Source organism: Tursiops truncatus, chromosome 1, assembly GCF_011762595.2.
Source record: "Tursiops truncatus isolate mTurTru1 chromosome 1, mTurTru1.mat.Y, whole genome shotgun sequence".
In the NCBI taxonomy this organism is placed as follows: domain Eukaryota; kingdom Metazoa; phylum Chordata; class Mammalia; order Artiodactyla; family Delphinidae; genus Tursiops; species Tursiops truncatus.
The window spans coordinates 86,732,654-86,753,881 of NC_047034.1; the positions used below are offsets into that span (position 1 = coordinate 86,732,654).

At 38.5% G+C, this 21,228-nt stretch overlaps 1 protein-coding gene across 2 annotated transcripts in view; it reads right to left on the minus strand.

Annotated features, from left to right (window-relative positions):
• The window catches only part of CD53 (CD53 molecule), a 29,820-nt gene extending 9,235 nt beyond the window's left edge, over nt 1-20,585 (minus strand). Inside the window, exons 1-5 of one of the 2 annotated variants that reach the window (XM_004325587.4) lie at nt 20,475-20,585; nt 5,199-5,278; nt 4,118-4,306; nt 1,967-2,041; nt 1,300-1,395 (exon numbers count right to left, since the gene is read on the minus strand). In XM_004325587.4, the coding sequence (XP_004325635.1) occupies nt 1,300-1,395; nt 1,967-2,041; nt 4,118-4,306; nt 5,199-5,261 (423 nt within the window). In that variant the 5' untranslated portion in view covers nt 5,262-5,278; nt 20,475-20,585. Of the gene's footprint in view, nt 1-1,299; nt 1,396-1,966; nt 2,042-4,117; nt 4,307-5,198; nt 5,279-16,533; nt 16,599-20,474 lie in introns of those variants that run through there. The other variant, XM_019920130.3, reaches the window with a different exon arrangement.
• Between the last annotated feature and the right edge of the window lie 643 nt (nt 20,586-21,228).

Below are 21,228 nucleotides of genomic sequence, written 5' to 3' on the forward strand. Positions count from 1 at the left end.
TGCCGATGCAGGGGACGCGGGTTCGTGTCCCAGTCCGGGAATATCCCACATGCCGCGGAGCGGCTGGGCCCGTGAGCCATGGCCGCTGAGCCTGCGCGACCGGAGCCTGTGCTTCGCAGCGGGAGAGGCCGCAGCGGTGGGAGGCCCACGTACCGCAAAAAAATAAATAAAGTGTTTGTTAAAAAGGAAGTTATTATCTTTATATTTAATTTTAAATGATATAATATCTATTATTTGCTTTAATAAATACTAGCAAAAAAGTATAGAGGGTTAGCTAAAACAACATTGGCAAAATGTTGACTATTGAAGCTGGGTGATATGTACCCAGAGATACATTTTTCTATTATTCTCTTTTCTTTTGTATAAGTCTAGAAATTCTATAATAAGAAGGCTTCTAAACAGGAGTTAAAAAAAAAAAAAAGAAAGAATTGGGGATCCAGAAAGGTTAAGTGACTTTTCCAAGACTACCCAATCCTGGTCTCTGGGCTTTAATTTCTGTGCTATTTCTTTTTTTTTTTTTTTTTTTTTTGCAGTACGCGGGCCTCTCACTGTTGTGGCCTCTCCCGTTGCAGAGCACAAACTCCGGAGGCGCAGGATCAGCGGCCATGGCTCACGGGCCCAGCCGCTCTGCGGCATGTGGGATCTTTCCGGACCAGGGCACGAACCCGTGTTCCCTGAATCGGCAGGCGGACTCTCAACCACTGCGCCACCAGGGAAGCCCTGTGCTATTTCTTTTACTCCACACTAAGCAGGCATAGCAGGACCACAGGCGGCTCCATGTGGTCATAATGGTATTGTCTGAGACACAAGCTATGCCAGTGTCATGCTGGCCCCCTGACCCCAACACACCAAGGCAGGAATACCAAGTTAATATATATGTTTGTTGGTGGGTTAGGGTACGAGGAATGGGGTGCTGGTGAGCTAGATAACAAGAATGATTTGGGCTACTCAGGACTTCAAAAGAGATTTCTTGCATTAAACAATTTCTATTTTCAGAAAAATTTTGGAAAATACATAAACGAATCCAGTATAGCATGTTTGGGTCTTTCTTACATCTTAGTAGGGCTTAAAAAATGAGCCTGAGTGGATGAAGGGTAAAAGAGAATGTAAACAACTTTGTACCAATCAAGCTGATTCCTGTGCTCTCCTGTTTGTGATAGCCAAGCATTATTCTTAACCTAGGAGCTGTGGACCTTAGATTCTGAAACTTTCATGAAAGGAAGACCTGTCTAGTCCCCAGGGACTGAGGTTGGAAAATTATGTCTGGGCTGAGCCGAGGAGGATTCCACTTGTACTCACAAATGACTGGATGGAGTCCCATGCCGCCTTGGTGCTGTTGTCTGAGTAATATTGCTGGATGCTGTCAGTCAGACCCTCAGCCACATAGTCGTTCAGCTGGGTGGGGCACATTCCAGCAGAGAAGACATTGTAAAAAGCAAGTGAGTTCAAGGAACAAGGAATTTCTAATGTAGGCTAATAAAATGGTTCCATCTGCTCCTCCCTTCCAAATGGTCTCCTCAGAACTAGGAAGTGAGGGGAGGGAGCTTATTATATATAGGAAGAAATGCTAAGGATGAGATGGCATTGAAGGAAGAAGTACACAGTGGTCTCTTGTCCTTCCAGAACTCTGGTTTTACAAAGGAGGAAAACGGACAATCAAAGCATGAGTTCTCTTAGGCACTGAGACAGATATTCTGTACTGCCAAACACATGGAGAAAAGTAAATAGGTAAATAAGAGGAAGATAAACTTGCTTTTTTACTGTTCTTCCTATTCATCCTTCAAAACACCACTCAAATGCAATCTCCTTCATGATTTTTTTTCTCTCCTCAATTGCAATTAATCCCTCTTTCCTTCATCCTACTTTGATTCTAACTCTATTATAGGACTTATTTTGTGCCAATTTCTTCTCCTCTGCACACTACCGACTCTTAGCAATACAACGAGTTTGATTCTCTATAACTTACCTTCTGTTCATACACGAAGAGCAGGATGGCCAAGGTCACCTCAGCAAGGAGGATAATCAGCAGCAGGACAAAGAACTGGGGCAAAGAAGAGAGATGCTCACAGCACTGATCCTCATTCCTCCCCCACTTCTACTCCACCCTGGGAGCATCCAGGCATGTCTCTGCACATGTGCAGGAGGTTCTGTTCCTGCCTGTTTGAGCCTTCATAAGCTTTCTCTTGTTTTGTGAGGAATATTTGTTCTTTTCCTACAACTATACTCCAAGACTCTAGAGGGCAGATCAGCTGTCTTCTAACTTTTTTCTCTTCTTCCCATTGTGCTTCTACCCATTGTGCCCACTGAGCTCCATGTGCATAATGAATAGGCAATACCATTTGTTGAATCAATGAAGAAGTTTTAGCATCAGCCTATTGAAACAACTGAGCAAAAACTAGTAAACTGAACCATGTATCTTTAGAATTTGGGGCCTGGTCCTTTCTGCAAGCAAAGGGCTATTTTAGGGTGGAGGAAGGTAATGGTAGAGGTTGAGAGGAGCCCTGTACAGATGGGGAGAAAAGGCGCTCTAATCATGATCTTAACTCATATTTATCTCCAACTCTAGGTGCTTATGCCAATCACAATTAACAGAAAACACATTTTCACTTATTCACTTTCCTTCATTTTTTACCCCAACACAAATTTTGACTACTTAAAACCTTTTTACCAAGTCTATAATCTTCCATCTTTTGCCACTAGTCTGGGAACTATTTGAGAACAAGGACTTTCTTATTCTATCTCCCCTTTTTATTCTTTTTTAATTAATTTATTTATTTTTGGCTGTGTTGGGTCTTCGTTACTGTGCACCGGCTTCTCATTGCGGTGGCTTCTCTTGTTGCAGAGCATGGGCTCTAGGCGCATGGGCTTCAGTAGTCGTGGTTCGCAGGGCTCTACAGTGCAGGCTCAGTAGTTGTGGCACATGGGCTTAGTTGCTCTGCGACACGTGGGACCTTCCTGGAGCAGGGCTCGAAGCCATGTCGCCTGCATTGGCAGGTGGATTCTTAACCACTGTGTCACCAGGGAAGCCCTCTTATTCTATCTCTTGACTCCAGTTTAACACTTGACCCATAATGGAAAGAAGATTAACCACATAACTTGAGGAAAAAGAAAGGTGATTGGGAACCCATATTTATGGATAGAGTGGCACTGTTATACCGAGCTCTGTTCTGAGTACACCAGAGGAATGAAGAGCTCTTCCTCCATAGATCTTACAGGAAAAACCTAAGTCTAAAGGTGCTCCTTAGGATAGGTAACTGACAGGGAGCAAGTGAAAAGCTCTAGCATCTCTCATGTTAGACCTCAATAGCTGCAGCCTAGGCCTTCACCCATTTGGGTCACTCAAACTATGGTGTATCTAGTGCAGATATCAGATAGGTAAGCATCCTCTGCCATTTTAGGAGGGTTACAGCACTCAGAAGAATCTAGAGACTATATTTTCCATCAGTTAGTGACTCTGAGTCAGATCCTGGAAATATATACTAATGTGAGGAGGATTTAGGCAGATGGATGACAGTTGATTTCAACCAGATATAAATAAGAAATGGGGGGAGATAAATTGGGAAATTGGGATTGACATAGAAACACTACTATATATAAAATAGATAACTAATAAGAACCTGCTGTATAGCACAGGGAACTCTACTTAATACTCTGTAATGGCCTACATGGGAAAAGAATCTAAAAACAAAAAAAGAGTGGATATATATTTATGTATAACAGATTCACTTTGCTATACACTGGAAACCAACACAACATTGTTAATCAACTATACTCCAATAAAAATTTTTAAAATAAAATAAATGATGAAATCTATAGGAAAAAGAAAGAAGAAATAAAAGTTATAAAGGCAAATTATAATGATAAGTTCATCATTAACAGTGTAAAATGGATGTCAAGGAGGATAGCAATGCCCTCTCTTATCTATCCCTAGGACCACAGTCAAGAACAAAATACTACTGGTCTAGACAGAGTGGACTGACCTGAGGTGCCAATTTTATGTTCCTATGATTTCCCTGCACTAATAGGTGAGTTGCCAGAAAATATCTTGCTTGTGGCTTAAGCCAAGGCATCATGTCTCCCCACTTAGGGCACCACATCAACTGCGAGAGTAACTCACCGACATAAGCAGGCACTTATTCTCCTTGATGGATCCCATGCAGCCCAGGAAGGCAACCACCATGATAATGGAACCCACGATGACAAGCACATTGCCCAGCGTGAGAGAGGGGAGGTTACGGAAGAGCACTCCAAAGTTGTTATGGATCAGGAGGTAGATCCCAAAGCCCAAAATGCAACAGCCACAGAGCTGAAAGGAAGAATCACATAACATTCTGCAATAAAATGTGGTCCTTGAATATCTCCTCATATTCACTTACATGAGATTAGAATCACCTTTTTCTATTGGTTCTACACAACAAACTATTTACCCAGATTTCCCCATGCCCTTAGAAAAAAAGTTATCATCTCCTGTGATGTCCCACTCATGCCTCATCCTACCCATATCAGATACCAGGGAAAGCTCATTCCTATGGGTAACACAGTATCTTCATGCTTCAGATTCCCACTCTTGCTTCCAGATCTTCATGATTCAGATCCCTACTCCTTGTTCCCTCAACTACTTATATATGGTCTTCCCTTTGGAAACCACAACCATGTAAAGGGAATACCCTGGTTGAGAAGTTCATCTTTCTTGGCAGAAAACTAGAGAAGCCAAACTTTTAAGAATCTTCTCATAGAAACATGAGTACCAACCTATCCTATGTCTGAAATTCAATTGCTTAATCTGGTATAGTGACACCTCCCCAGAAAAGGTGACTTCCTTTTCAATCATCTATTCTTTCCAAGGGGTTAGGTTTGGGCATCTTGGGAGCAAGAAGAAAAGAGCCATTAAATACAGGGAATGTAGAGTCTTAGGTTTCTGACCCATAGATGTCAGCAGTGAGCAGTAACAGCCTAAAGCTCCCAGAGAAACAGTATCCTCTACTGCACTGGTATCTTTCAATTTTGCAGGCTTATATTATGGCAGGATGGAAAGAGGGGAGAAAATTATCATCCCCTTCCTCTTAGGCTGTGTATACTGCACCTGACCTGGGCATGTGTGGGTTCCACTCCACACCAGGCTCTTCAGGAGAGGAGAGAGAAGTAGAGTGTAGCTAGGAAGAGGTGAGTTCAACCATGCTCATAAGAGACAGACTTACCCAGAAGATCAAATTGAAGAAAAACAGGACATACTTCAGCAATTTCAAGCTACTTATGCCCATGCTGAGATATTCTTGCCCTAAAATGTAGAAGGAAGAAAAGAGGACATAAGTGACCTGGCTCTGCAAAGTGGCACCAGAGATCAGAGGACACATATGTCCAGGGTTCAAGGATCTCCAGCATCACCTTGGGTTTGAGCTGTGAATCTTTTCTGGAAAGTTTCCCCAAACTTCTTGCTCTTTTAGTCTCTGAACTGAGGAACCAATTGGTTCATCTTGGACACCACGTTTGTTTCAATTCAGCAAGCTAAAGATGCTTAACATTGAATTAAGCACTCTAGAAGTAAGTAATAGAGCCATTCTTAGAGGAGGCTGAGTCAGTGACACATACCATGTCAGTGCTCAGGGACTGAAGGAAGCCCTGGGATCAGGGATAGGCTGGTCAATCAGCTGTGGAGAAGGTCAGTGACTTGATCCACCAGTTTCTTATATACCCTGAGTTGCATATACACTCTACATTTGGCCTATGAACTTCTCCACATGAAAATGTGGGGAACATATCTATGCCTCATTCATCCTTCTACTGAAGAAATATATATGGTGTTTTCTGTTCTAGGTGCTGTGGGAGATATAAACATGACTAAGCAATAGCAATCCTCCAGAAAATGTCAACCTTACAGCAGAGATAATATTGAGCAACAAATATCCAGTGAAGAAACAAAAAGAGATTACAATGAGAGCTTGAAATTTTTAAAAATATAATTTTGTTTTTCAGTGAGGACATCAGTATCCACAGTCTGGTCCTCAATTCTAGAGATCCAGATACACAGTTTTGAATTTTCTCTCAGAAGTAATGAGTTTCTGTATAGTGACTCATATTTTAAAACTGCACATAAGACTGATATACAAAGCAATAAAGTCAATTTTTGTTTTTTCTCCCATTAGAACTATGCTTTTTCTAGTGCATAGATTGCTTTTATAATCCATCATACCCTCATTGCAGTGTCAAGATACCCAGAAATCAGATGGTCTTAAGTGATAGTTCATTCAGGCTATAAATAAGCCTGATGAGCTACTTATGTTACATAATAGAGTTATCTTCTCTGTTAAAAAGGTCAAATACTTATATCTATCTCATACCATTTTCCTATTTCTTTATTTTGTCCTTCTCTTTTCCCTTCCTTCTTATCTTGACCCTCAGAATTATTCTTAATTGTTAACAATTACTTTAACCAAGTTAAAATAAAGGTAGATTTTAATTTTATTTGGAAATGCTTAAGAGGTAAAAAAATAAAAGTATAATGATTTATTACATAGGCTTTGAAGTCAAAGTTGAAGTCAACTTTCACCTATGTCACTGAACAGGTGTGTGAGATTTGTAAACCTACTTAACATTTCCAGTTACAATTTATCCCTGTGTAAAATGAGGTAATACTTATACATTATAGGGTAGAAGTAAAGGTTAAATCATCTTACCAAAGAGACTGATGTATGACCAGTACTCAATGAATGGAACCCATGTTTATTTAGATGGATTTGAGTATTTCCCAGGCCTCATAGTCAAGAGTTAGCTGCTCAAAAAGACTACACTCATTTGAATGTGTTTATTTGAATGTCACCTCCTTCATCAATCCAGCTGAAAATCTTTGTATTTCCATGGCAGTTAGTACTGTTCTTTGGGACTTGACATATTCAAATCTATTTCATTCTATTTCATTACCTGATATTCCCTGTGCAAAGGGCTATTGTAAGGAATCTCAAAAATTTGGAGATAAGGACTGGTAAATTTTACATCTTAAGAGTTAAATTAATTAAAATTCTAGTTAAACAAATAATTTATCCATAGATATATCTTAGTCTGGGAGATACTTGGTCAATGTACAGAGAAAAAAGAACAAAGCTGGGATTATAACCATCCCAGACTTCACATGTACTATTGTGTTGGCCAAAAAGTTCTTGCGGGCTTTTCTATAAGATTTTATCCATAAGATCAATACAAAGTTACAGTAATCAAAACAACATGGTATCAGCCCCAAAACAGATACATAGATCAATGGAACTGAATAGAGAGCCCAGAAATAAATCTATGCACCTATGATCAATTAATCTATGGCAAAAGAGGCAAGAATACACAATGGAGAAAAGACAGTCTCTTCAAAAAGTTGTGCTGGGAAAACTGGACAGCCACATGTAAAACAGAGAGGTTAGAACATTCTCTCACACCATATACAAAAATAAATGCAAAATGGTTTAAATACCTAAATGTAAGACCAGAAACTATAAAACTCCTAGAGGAGAACATAGGCTGAACATTCTCAACATAAATCATAGCAATATTTTCTTGCATCAGTCTCCTAAGGCAAAAGAAATAAAAGCAAAGATAAACAAATGAGACCTAATTAAAGTTTTTGCACAGCAAAGGAAACCATCAACAAAATAAAAAAACAACCTATGGGATGGGAGAAAATATTTGCAAATTATGCAACCAACAAGGGGTTAGTATCCAAAATATATAAACAGCTCATACAACTCAATATCAAAAAACCAGATAATCCAATCAAAAACAGGCAGAAGACTTGAGCAGACATTTTTCCAAAGAAGACATGCAGATAGATGGCTAACAGGCACATGAAAAGATACTCAGCATCATTAATTATTAGAGAAATGCAAATCAAAACCACAGTGAGGTATCACCTCACATCTGTCAGAATGGCTGTCATCAAAAAGTCTACAAATAACAAATGTTGGTGAGGATGTGGAGAAAAGGGAATCCTTGTACACTGTTGGTGGGAATGTAAATTGGTGCAACCACTAAGGAACTATGAAGGTTCCTCAAAAAACTAAAAATAGAACTACCATATTATCTAGCAGTTCTACTCATGGTTATATACTGAGAAAAACCAAAAACTCTAATCCAAAAAGATAGTTGCACCCTAAAGTTCATAGCCTATTGGCTATTGAAAATAGCCAAGACATGGAAGCAACCCAAGTGCCTATCAACAGACAACTGAATAAATAAGATATTGAATTGAATAAAGAAATATATATATATAATATATATATTAGCCATAAAAAAGAATGAAATACTGCCATTTGCAACAATGTGGATGGACCTAGAGAATATTGTGCATAGTTAAATAAGTCAGAGAAAGTCAAATACTATATGATATCACTTACATGTGGAATCTAAAATATAATAAAAATAAATGAATATGCAGAACAGAAACAGATTCATAGATATAGAAAATAAACTTGTGTTTACCAAATGGGAGAGGGAAGATGGAGGAACAAATTAAAGGTATGGGATAACAGATACAAATTACTATATATAAAATACATAAGCAGCAAGGATATACTGCATAGCACAGGGAATTATATGCATCATCTTGTAATAACCTATAATGAGTATAATCTGCAAAAATACTGAATCACTATGCTGTACACCTGAAATAACACAATATTATAAATCAACTATACTTAAATAAAGAAAGAAAATCCATAGTTCTTCTGCATATTAGCAACAAATATTCAGAACTCAATTTTTAAAAAATATATTTACAATAGCATCAAACTGAAATATTTATAATTAATCTTACAAAAGATGTGAAACACCTACACACTGAAAACTAAAAAACAAACATAAATAAACAAAAAAACATTGCTGAGAGAAATTGAAAAAGATATAAATAAATGGAGAGATATACCATGTACATGGGCTAAGAGACAGTGCTGTTAAAATGTCAATTCTTCCCAAATTTATCAATAGATTCATTGTCATTGCAATCAATGTCACAGCAGACTTCTTTGTAGACATTTGAATATTGATTCTAAAATTCACTTGGGAATGCAAAGGTCTTAGAATAGCAAAAACAAATTTGATAAAGAACAAAGGTGGAGGACAAGCACTACCTGATTTTGCTACTTTCTATGAAGTTACAACAATAAAGAAGGCACAGTATTGGCATGAAAATAAACAAATAGATTAAAGGAACAGAATAGAGAACTAGACATATATGAACAATTGACTTGCAACAAAGATAAAAAGTTAATACAACAGAGAAAGGATATTTTTTTCAACATGATACTGGAAAAATTGGATATTGCAAATATGCAAGAAAATGAATTTGGTTACATATATCTCAAAAATTAAGTAAAAAATAGGTCATAGACCTAAATATAAAACCTACAACTATAATACTACAGAAGAAAATATAGGAGAAAATATTTGCAACCTCAATAGGGCAAAGAATTCTCCGATAAGGCACTAAAAGCACAATCCATAAAAGAACTGATAAATTAGACTTCTTTAAAATTTTTTAAAAATTCTGCTCTTCAAAAGATACTGTTAAGAGAAAGAAAAGACAAGCCACAGATGAGGAGAAAATATTTCCAAATCACATATGAGATAAAGGGCTTCTATCCAGATTCCAAAAAGAAGTTATGGGAACCTCTGACTTATAGGAAGGAGGTCAGAAGCACAGGTTACAACCTGGACTTGGGACTGGTATCTTAAATGGAAGGAAGTCTTGTGGGACTGAGCCCTTTACTCATGGAATATGATTCTATCTCTGGGTAGACAGTGTCAGAATTGAGTTGAATTCTTGGACACTCTGCTTGTCTCCAAGAATTGCTTGTTAGTATGGGGAAGCCGCCTCACACACATATGTTGGAATTAGGTCCAGGAAGCTAATTTAGAACCTAGAGCTCTAACAACAGGTGAATGGATAAATAAACAGTGGTATAACTATATAATGGTATACTACTCAGGAATAAAAAGGAATGAACTGTTGGTACACTCTAGAGCATAGATGAATCTCCAAATGATTAAGGTGAGTGAAAGAAGCGAGACAAAACAGGAGTACCTAATGTGTGATTACAGTTATATAACATTTTAGGAAATGAAAACTATAACAACAGAAAGCAGATGGATGATTGCCTGGAGACTGGGGTAGAGGAGTATGGCATGGGGTAAATAGAGGGGGAGCAGGGAAGGACAGGAAGAAGAGATCACAAAAGACCATGAATAATATTTTGTGAGTGATGAATATGTTTGTTACTTTGACTGTAGTGACGGTTATTTTATTTTATTTTTTTAGGTAGCTACTGCATGCGATTGGTATTCTTTTCCTATTGCTGTCACAACTTAGCATCCTTCTTTTAATTTTTGAATTTTATTTTATCTTTTTATACAGCAGGTTCTTATTAGTGATCAATTTTATACACATCAGTGTATACATGTCAATCCCAATCGCCCAATTCATCACACCACCACACCCACCCACCCGTGGCTTTCCCCCTTGGTGTCCATCTGTTTGTTCTCTATATCTGTGTCTCAATTTCTGCCCTGAAAACTGGTTCATCTGTACCATTTTTTCTAGGTTCCACATATATGCATTAATATACAATATTTGTTTTTCTCTTTCTGACTTACTTCACTCTGTATGACAGTCTCTAGATCCATCCATGTCTCAACAAATGACCCAATTTTGTTCACTTTTATGGCTGAGTAATATTCCATTGGATATATGTACCACATTTCTTTACCCATTAGTCTGTCGATAGGCATTTAGGTTGCTTCCATGACCTGGCTATTGTAAATAGTGCTGCAGTGAACATTGGGGTGCATGCGTCTTTTTGAATTGTGGTTTTCTCTGGGTATATGCCCAGTAGTGGGATTGCTGGATCATATGGTAATTCTATTTTTAGTTGTTTAAGGAACCTCCATGCTGTTCTCCATAGTGGCTGTATCAATTCACATTCCCACCAACAGTGCACGAGGGTTCCCTTTTCTCCACACCCTCTCCAGCATTTGTTGGTTGTAGATTTTCTGATGAAGCCAATTCTAACTGGTGTGAGGTGATACCTCATTGTAGTTTTGATTTGCATTTCTCTAATAATTAGTGATGTTGAGCAGATTTTCATGTGCTTCTTGGCCATCTGTATGTCTTCTTTGGAGAAATGTCTATTTAGTTCTTCTGCCCATTTTTGGATTGGGTTGTTTGTTTTTTTAATATTGAGCTGCATGAGCTGGTTATATATTTTGGAAATTAATCCTTTGTCCATTGATTCATTTGCAAATATTTTCTCCCATTCTGACGGTTGTCTTCTCATCTTGTTTGTGGTTTCCTTTGCTGTGCGAAAGCTTTTAAGTTTCATTAGGTCCCATTTGTTCAGTTTTGTTTTTATTTCCATTACTGTAAGAGGTGGATCAAAAAAGATCTTGCTGTGATTTATGTCAGAGTGTTCTTCCTATGTTTTTCTCTAAGGGTTTTATAGTGTCCGGTGTTACATTTAGGTTTCTAATCCATTTTGAGTTTATTTTTGTGTATGGTGTTAGGGAGTGTTCTAACTTCATTCTTTTACATGTAGCTGCCCAGTTTTCCCAGCACCTCTTGTTGAAGAGACTGTTTTTTCTCCATTGTCTATCTTTTCCTTTGTCATAGATTAGTTGACCATAGGTGCGTGGGTTTAAATCTAGTGTCCTTCCTTGTCTCTTGTAACATTCATTATTTTAAAGTCTATTTTATCTGATATGAGTATTGCTACTCCAGCTCTCTTTTGATTTCCATTTGCATGGAATATCTTTTTCCATCCCCTCACTTTCAGTCTGTATGTGTCCCTATGTCTCAAGTGGGTCTCTTGTAGACAGCATATATATGGGTCTTGTTTTTGTATCCATTCAGCAAGCCTGTGTCTTTTGGTTGGAGCATTTAATCCATTCATGTTTAAGGTAATTATCGATATGTATGTTCCTATGACCATTTGCTTAATTGTTTTGGGTTTGTTTTTGTAGGTCCTTTTCTTCTCTTGTGTTTCCCACTTACAGAAGTTCCTTTAACATTTGTTGTAGAGCTGGTTTGGTGGTGCTGAATTCTCTTAGCTGTTGCTTTTCTTTAAAGCTTTTGATTTCTCCATCGAATCTGAATGAGATCCTTGCCAGGTAGAGCAATCTTGGTTGTAAGTTTTTCCCTTTCATCACTTTAAGTATATCATGTCACTCCCTTCTGGCTTGTAGAGTTTCTGCTGAGAAATAAGCTGTTAACCTTATGGGAGTTCCCTTGTATGTTATTAGTCATTTATCTCTTGCTGCTTTCAATCATTTTTCTTTGTTTTTAATTTTTGCCAAGTTGATTACTATGTGTGTCAGCGTGTTTCTCCTTGGGTTTATCCTGTAGTGGATTTGCTGCACCTCCTGGACTTGGGTGGCTATTTCCTTTCCTATGTTAGGGAAGTTTACGACTATAATCTCTGCAAATGTTTTCTCTGATCATTTCTCTCTCTCTTCTCCTTCTGGGGCCCCTATAATGCAAATGTTGTTGCATTTAATGCTGTCCCAGAGGTCTCTTATGCTGTCTTCATTTCTTTTCATTCTTTTTTCTTTATTCTGTTTCTCAGCAGTGAATTCCACCATTCTGTCTTCCAGGTCACTTATCCATTCTTCTGCCTCAGTTATTCTGCTATTGATTCTTTCTAGTGTAGTTTTCATTTCAGTTATTTTATTATTCATCTCTGTTTGTTTGTTCTTTAATTCTTCTATGTCTTTGTTAAACATTTCTTGCAGCTTCTCGATCTTTGCCTCCATTCTTTTTCCGAGGTCCTGGATCATCTTAACTATCATTATTCTGAATTCTTTTTCTGGAAGGTTGCCTATCTCTGCTTCATTTGGTTGTTTTTCTGGGGTTTTATCTTGTTCCTTCATCTGGTATATAGGCCTCTGCCTTTTCATCTTGTCTATCTTTCTCTGAATGTGGTTTTTGTTTCACAGGCTGCAGGATTGTCGTTATTCTTCCTTCTGTGTCTTCCCTCTGGTAGATGAGTCTATCTAAGAGGCTTGTGTAGGTTTCCTGATGGGAGGTACTGGTGGTGGGTAGAGCTGACTGTTCCTCTTCAGTTTTTTTTTTTTTTAGAGGAAAATTTACAACTTTATTTATTTATTTATTTATTTATTGTATTGTTAATTTACAGTGTTTGTAGTTAGGTTTTATGCATGTATACATATGTTAAAAGGTCCTTCCTAATTTGCTCCTGTCCATCTCTCCAAATTCATAGCAACGTTCTTGGTCTTATACTTTAAAATCTAACAAGTAACATTGAATACTTTTCTCCATTCTTCCTTCCTTACCTTTGCTCAGCAGTCCTTTGCTGGAATTTGCCCCTTTCTTTCCCTGTGACCCCTTAATTAGGTTAGCTACTAATCATCCTGAGTCTAAGCTCACTAGACTGTCAGCTTCTTGAGGGATTCATCTTTGAATCCTCGAGGCCTAACACAGTACCTAATTACACTAAAAAAGTAAGATGGTTGAATGAACAAATGACTGGAACTTTGCTCATTAACTCTAAATTATCTTGTGTAGTGGAATGAACATGACACTGCAGAGTGAGGAGCTTTGGGCTTGAGATTTATTGTGCCATTAATCTAATCTTTCAGACATTGAAAATAACTGACCCAGAAGAAGACTGGGCCAGATGCCTCCTAGAGTCATCTCATGTCCAATATCTTCAGATCCTGTGACAGCTGCTTCAGGACCCTGTAATCTAATTGTCCACAGAGCACCAACTAATGAGGTGCCCACAAACCTGCGGATATCCCCACTGATTCTTTCCTTCACAGACAGGAAAAAGAACCTCTTTCTCCTTCCTGATTTTCCACTTAGACTTGCACCAAACGGAAGGAGAAAAGCTGCCCATTTTGTGAAGATCATTACTACTTTTACCATATGCAACAATGAACCCAGTTTTTACATAAATCAAGAGAGAATTCCCCTTTCCTTTCTTCACTGTAGCTGGTCAGTTATTGAGTTTCCACCCCTTCCAACCCCACTGGAAAAACTGACACCCCTCTGCAGTCAAAATCTGTGACTAATGTGGCCCTGTGAAGAAAGCCCCTGACGTCAGTTTCCAGGAAACCTCCATGACTGAACTGCAGTTAATTGCAGCACCTCCCACACCCAACGTGGAGGCCAGGGAGGAAGTTCACCCTTTACTAATTTTCCTCCAAGCAAAGAGCTCAGGCTGATAAGCTGTCTCATGGATTTCTAGTTCAATCTCTTTCTTTTCTTTAACCCATACTTGCAGGTCATCTAATACAGTGTTGAAGGTAATCAAGCTTAGAAGTGGCTAAAGTTGGACAGAAGTTTCAAGAAACTATCAATTCTTGCTCTCCAGCCTTATCTGATCCAATTTTAGATTTGGAGCCACAGCAAGACAGCTTTGGTGTTACATGGACTATTAGATTTATGAGATGTTAATAAATATTCCTCAAACAAACAAACAAAAACAAACAAAACCATAGGGAATGAGAGGTATCCATGGTCAATAATTTTGGAAGTGAGATTACATAAAAATAAAACATAAAATAATGAACAGTTTTTTTAATGAGTGACTTCTGTGAAAACTGATATGTACTAATGTACATTGTGGGTGTCTAAGAGAAAAGTCTACTTATATAACTACAAACCTATTCATATATTACAGGTTACTTATTAACAGCTCAGAGAACATAGTGTTCCATGGAACACAGTTTGACAAACACTAGTAATGGATGCGGGCAAGTTTAGTTTTGAATTCTAGCAGTGGTACATACCAGAAGTATGGCCCTAGGCAATTTCCTTAATCTCTCTAACTTTTCCAATTTCCTCACCTTTAAAATGGTGATACATTAATGCATACCTCATAGGTTGTTCTGAGAGTTAAATGAGATAATATTTCCTGGATGGTTCAGTATCAGAGTGCCTGGTTCAGTGAAAACTGAGGAAAAGATCAAGTTCAGAGCTTCCCTAACAGTCAATTCTTAAGGGTGACTCTGAAATTTCTGCTAGATTTTCAGGAATAAAATACATTGGGTGCCAGAACACCTTTTTAGTAATCCTTTGCTTGTTTCATTTTTTGTAAATATCTTTTTAAAAAAGTTTTGTGTGTTCTTGTGAAAAAATTTAAACCATAAAGAGAGTACAAAGAAGAAAACATAAAATCTTCTGAAACTCCACATCCCAGAGATAACCACCATTAACATTTTTGGTGAACATCTTTCCAGACATTTCTTGATATACAGATCTATTTGCTAATTTACATAGAAGAACATGTAATGTTCTTACATCCAGCAAGGTAAGTATTGGTTTCCCATTTATTCCTACACAGAGTCTGTGGAGGTCTTTAATTCATCACTGAACAATATTGGGGCCATTATTAACATAAGTTTTTTTCTAAATAGGAAAGGAAATCTGTTCTCCATGAGGGCTCCCAAATTATGGCCGTCTTGACAAAATAAATTTAGATAAATGATATAGTTCACTGAACTCTGCAAAATGCCAAGCTCTTCATAAATAAATTTTATTTATAATCCTCATATCAACCTCGTAACTTAGGTGTCAATAGCCCCACTTTTCAAACAGGAAGTCCAAGACTCAGACAGCCTATGTAACTGGCACAAGATCACCCAGCTAATAATCAACAATGACAGGGCACAGGCCAAGGTCTTTCAGTCTCCCAAGCCTACGTTCCTTTCATTGTCCCAGGTTCTGAGTTCTTACCTCCCACTTCCCAACTCAACTCCCCCCACTGCAATGTGATGAGCCTCCAGGAGGACTCCTTCCATCTTTCAGTCTGAACCCCTGTGAGCAGTGGCTGAGGTAGGATGTGGGTTTTGCATTTCTGTCTATTCATGGAGTAATAAGTAGTTACAGGGGAAAGGGTGATACTAAAATTAAACCAAATCAAACCATCAGCTTTCATGTATTAGTTTCCTCTCACCTCTCCATCACTTTGTCAAAGGAATGTGTCTGTCATCTTATTCTTCCCTGAAATTGTGTTCAGGTGAAAATTTCCTTTCAAGGCTGTCCTCAAGGGAGAGGAATTGGTGATTTACAAAAGAGAGAAAGAAGCAAGAAGCAAAGAGAAGAGAAGAAATGAAGAAAAACAAATCCAGATTATCTTGGGGGTCTCATTTTCTTCCATTTGGGAGCTTAGGAAGATCATCACTCAACAGAAAAATCATAGATGCTCCTAGCAGCTGAGCTGAGACAGGGACTTATATAACAAGGGCTCTCTGTAAATCAGGAACAGTTACATAAAACAGTTACCATTGTTCCAGAGTCAGTGGACTAGTGGTTCTCTTTCCTTAGCATAAAATATGTAGAATTTTGCTGTGGAGGGTCCCTGTCCTAGAGACCTGTCCATGGTGTGTTCAGGCAAGTTATGCCCATGGTGGACAAGGCTCTCTGTGGGATAATGAAAGCCGTTTCTGTGATATTCCTAACAGAAGTTGGAATAGCCTGAATCTAGTCACAAGGAAACATCAGAAATACCAAAATGGAGAGACAGTCTAGAAAATACTTGCCTGTACTCTTCAAGAATATCAGCATCATGAAACACAAAGAAAGACTCAGGAACCGTTCCAGATAGGAGACTAGAGAGACGAGGGTGTAAAACAATGTATGATCAGAGATTTCCCTTTGCTGTAAAATATATTAGTAGGCAATTGGTGGAATCTGAATAAAATCTGTAGAGTGGTAATAGTATTGTATCAGTGTTAAAATCTTGATTTTGATATTGTAAAGTGGATATATAAGAGGATGTTTTCGTTTGTAGAAAATACACACTAAAACACTTAGGGGAAAAGATATCACGTCAGCAATTACTCTCAAATGAGAAAGCTGGAGAAGGATAAAGAAAATGTGATAAAACATTAATATTTGAGAAATCTGAATGAAGGGGGTTCAGAAATTCTTGATATTGTTTTTGTAACTTTTCTGTAAGTACAAATTTTTGTCAAAATAAAAAGTAAAAAAAAAAAAAAGTTGAACATAAGTAAATGATCTGAAGGATACCTATCTTGAAATCATTACGATTTAAGTCCCTCATGGTATAAATACTGTGATTCTACAATAACTATGTTTAGAAGAATAAACCATGGGATAATTCTTTAAGGCCTCTATTTGTTCATAATATAGAGTAAATATTAAGCCATGAGTTCAAATTTACTTGAATAAATTTTAAAAGATGTGAGTTATCAAAATCATTTCTCACCTTTATTCTTTAGTTCTCCTGAAATATAAAATGTCAAACAAAAGTTTGACAAATTAAATAGATATTAAATACTTGATTTGTTAGCATATTGATTTCAGATCATCTGGATTTATAGTTAAGTTGTATTTTCATGTCTACCTATGTTAAAAAGCACTGGAAACTTCTTTATGTGAACAAATAACACAGTTTAATGATGCCTATTTAAAAAGAAGTCTATAAGAAAAGGTGTATAATGTAGTGTGGAGAAAAGAACATTTCACAGAGACTCAGGAAACATTCTAGATAACTAGTTAAGTAATTTTATGACTTTGGACAAGTCACCTGACCTGAAAAATATACAGATTGGAATGTTATAATAGCAAAATAGGGCTCCCACTATGAGTTGGACAATTTATTTAAGCTTAAATAATCTCTAAGTTCCCTTTAAGTGTCAACATTCTAACACTTGGAATATAGTGCATTTATTTTAAATGTTTGTGGAAATGTATCCTTGTGGCTGAACAACTTTTGGCCATAGCTAGGATGTATTGTTGCTACTGCTTGGGTAGGAACTCTACTGTGAAATGGGAAATGAATAGAGGAATTGCCTCTATATCCCAACACAGAGATGGACGGCCTGAGGGCTCACCCACTGGCTTTGGAAAAATGTTATCTTCCTCGTTCAGAAGACCTACTTCCAGACGGCCTTCCCAAACTGACCACCCAAGCACCAGTTGCAATCCTCTCCTCCTCTGTCCCAGCAGCCACCCTGGAGACCCACTCTGCAGAGCTGTCTAATGTCTCTGCATTAGACATTCAGTGCTCTGCACCTGCAGTGGCAGCTGGGTCCTGGAGGTTCCTGAAGGCAAGTGTCCAGTCTCTAGGCCCATGGTGATCTGCACACGTTGGATGCTCACTCGGTACAAGAAGTACTGTAGGCTGACTATTTCAGGAACATAAACCAAACCACCATGACTAAATCAACACAGCATTTCCGGAAACAGAAGCTGAGGGAAAGAGAATGTCTGTAACCTTGCAAAAAGCTCCACCTTTCACTTAAATCTAGGGGGAAAACCTAGGTTGAAGAAGAAGAAATCTGACTCTCACCCTCATTTCAAGCCACATTCCATCAAGCCTGTCAAGTGGAGGTTTCAGGCATAGCTCCATCCAGGGCTGGGCTTGGGACCCTCCTGGTTAGAGATCTTGCCTTCCACTTTCAGGTGTTGGGGGTCTAGAACCAAGTAGGAGAAATTTCCTACTTCCTGTGGTCCTGCAACCATGGTTTGTTATAGTCCAATCTCATTTTCTTACTCTCATTTCTAGCATGCCTGGGTGTTCACATTTCTTTGAGTTTGCATATACTGTGTCTTGTCTGAAATGCCATTACCCCCAGTCTCCATAGCAAACTCATCCTTCCCTGAAAATGAACCCAAGCAGTCACCTCTCCCAGGGAGTCTTTGGCACACTCCTGAACTCCTACATTTTGTGCACACACTTGCTCCATTATAGAAAAGTTCACATTGTGTCATATTTTTGTATTGCTGTGTCTGTCCTTCATGTTACTCTACAAATGCTTTGAAATTGATAACCACATCAGTTATCCTTGGGTCTCCAGTGTTTAGCATATGCCTAGCTGCTGGCATGTTGCAAAGTAGGAGTGAGGAAGTTTAAACAGACCTCAGGTCCTAGTCTGAAGCCCTCTGCACGGTCAGAAGTCAACCTGAGGACATAAGAAACTACAGACCAACAGAGTTTGAGGTTTCCAGCGTGTGTCTCTTGTCAATTACCAAATGCAAGGTCACTTAGATAGTAGTAGATGTAAAAGGCTGGGCTTTGAATCATTCCTTGCTGGTATAAAGGTGTCCAATCCTTTCATTTAAAGGTTAAATACTCTAACTGGCCTACACAGGAAACATCACAGGAAATCATGTTTCAGTTCAACCTCTGCTCTAATTCAACCACAATTTCAAAATAGTGCAGATTCTGGTAGAGATTGAGAAAGCAAAACTTCTTTGTTTAGCCAGCAGCTAAGATTCTGCTTTTGTTCAGTTCTCTTCCAAAGCCCTTGCATACATATCTGATATTTCTTATCTCCCAAGGGAGTTCCTTAAGGGCAAGATTGTTTTTTGGACAAATATCTTCCTTCTACTTTGCCCCTTCCTCCCAGGCACAGTGCCTGGCCCTAGGAGGTACTTAACATCTGATTATTTTTTAAATTCAAAGTGCAATAGTCCCTGAGGTGCTTTGGGAATCTACAGCCCTTTCCCCCATTCCCATGCCTCATTGTTAGGTGGGTGAGTGTGGTTCTAGGGGACTTTCCTCTCCATTCCCAGTAAGATCCTTGCAAATATTGGAAGGAGAAAGCTTTCATCTAGAGTTCCCTGTGGTAACCTTACCCCCAGTGACTATAGTGGTTACAGAAAGCCAGGACCAAAGCTTAGCTATCACTTTCTGAGTCCGTAAGACCTCAGTTATTAGTTATGGGGCCTAAATTAGAAATCATTGCAATATCAAGTTTGTTTTGCAAGTCATGCAAAGTTGGTGCACGTCATATTATATTTATCAATATTCTTGTTTTGAATACTAAGGATACTTTTATTTGGGGGAAACCTGAGGATCACAGTGGTCTTCCTGCCCTTTAAAAACAACAAATCTAAGCATCTCTTAGTGGTATCTAGCTTTTACTTCTCAAAATACAGGTTCTGAGCATGTCCTGTGTCCTTGACTCTGAGTTGGGTATTGTGATTTATATCAGTCCTTCTGTTTAGTGTCTCTGAGGAATCACAGTGGGAGTCACTAACTTTACTTTTGAAAATTTCTCAGATGAAGAAGATCTGCATCTCCCAGCTACCTTTTAAAATAACTATGACTGTTTGTTCTCTGCTCACTTTAAAAATCACAAGACAAATCTTCTGAAGATCAGCACATGTAGGAAATTTCCCCAGCTTCATCTTGTACAGATGGCTCTGGTCAACAGAAATGACCAGACCCAAATTCAAGTTCTGAAGCAATTTAAGCACATAAATGCCCTGACCCAAAGTGATATCAGATAATGGGAATCCAGTTAATTGAAACTCCTTCCAGCCTGATTGCCTTTTGAGGGTCACTAGAATCTTGTTCATAATTTTACTACCTGCAGTAAATATTTGCAAAAGTTTCAGGAAATTGTAGTTACTAGAGAGGTATATAGAGACTCCTGAGAAGATACCCTAGCCCACATAATATGGTTCAGGTCTCTGCTCTCAAACAAGGTTAAAATATCACCAATCTTACCTTTTGCAGGCTCTTTTCCTCAGTCCTTTAGGCAGAATTGGTGATTATCAATGAGGCACCGAGACAAGGCTGGTAACACGGAAGTTGGGGCTATTTGTGTAAAAGGAGAAGTGAAGGGGGAATAAATGTGATCACACTGTGATGACAGGAAGCCCAGATGAGGAGACAGAGGAAGTGAGGCTGGGCCCGCCCTCTTTAGCCTCAAAGATACAATCCTTCCCCTGAGGCTTTTTAGAAGCTTACTCCACAACCCACCCAAATGTCTAAACCAGTTTCTCTGCAACTCAGGAAAATCTCAATGACCAAGTTGGTTCAGGTAGGAATCTGTGAGAACTGGTGGGTTCTGGGGAGATTTTGACATTGTTCTTTGTCTAGAAAAGGGCAGTGCTTCTCAATCAAGGTGACATCTCAGAATTACCTGTGGATCTGTTCAAGGATAAGTAGGCCTGACCCCACCATACTTCTCCAGTCCCATTCAGGTAGACAGACTGGAGTGGAACCCAAGAATCAATATTTTAAGAAGTTTTCTAGGACTGAGACTTAGGAATGTCTCTTAAGCCATTCCACCTTCTCTCCACCCTCCCTCCAACTACCTTCCAGAAGATCTGTAGTCTCCAGTTTGATTGGGTCACTATTTTCAGATTTCCATGTCTCAAAAGCTGGACTGTCCTTATGTAAAGGTACTTTCAGGAGCAAACTCCAAGGCACAATCCAGCGGGCACTAGTAGAAATGATTTGGTTAGTAGAGGGAGTT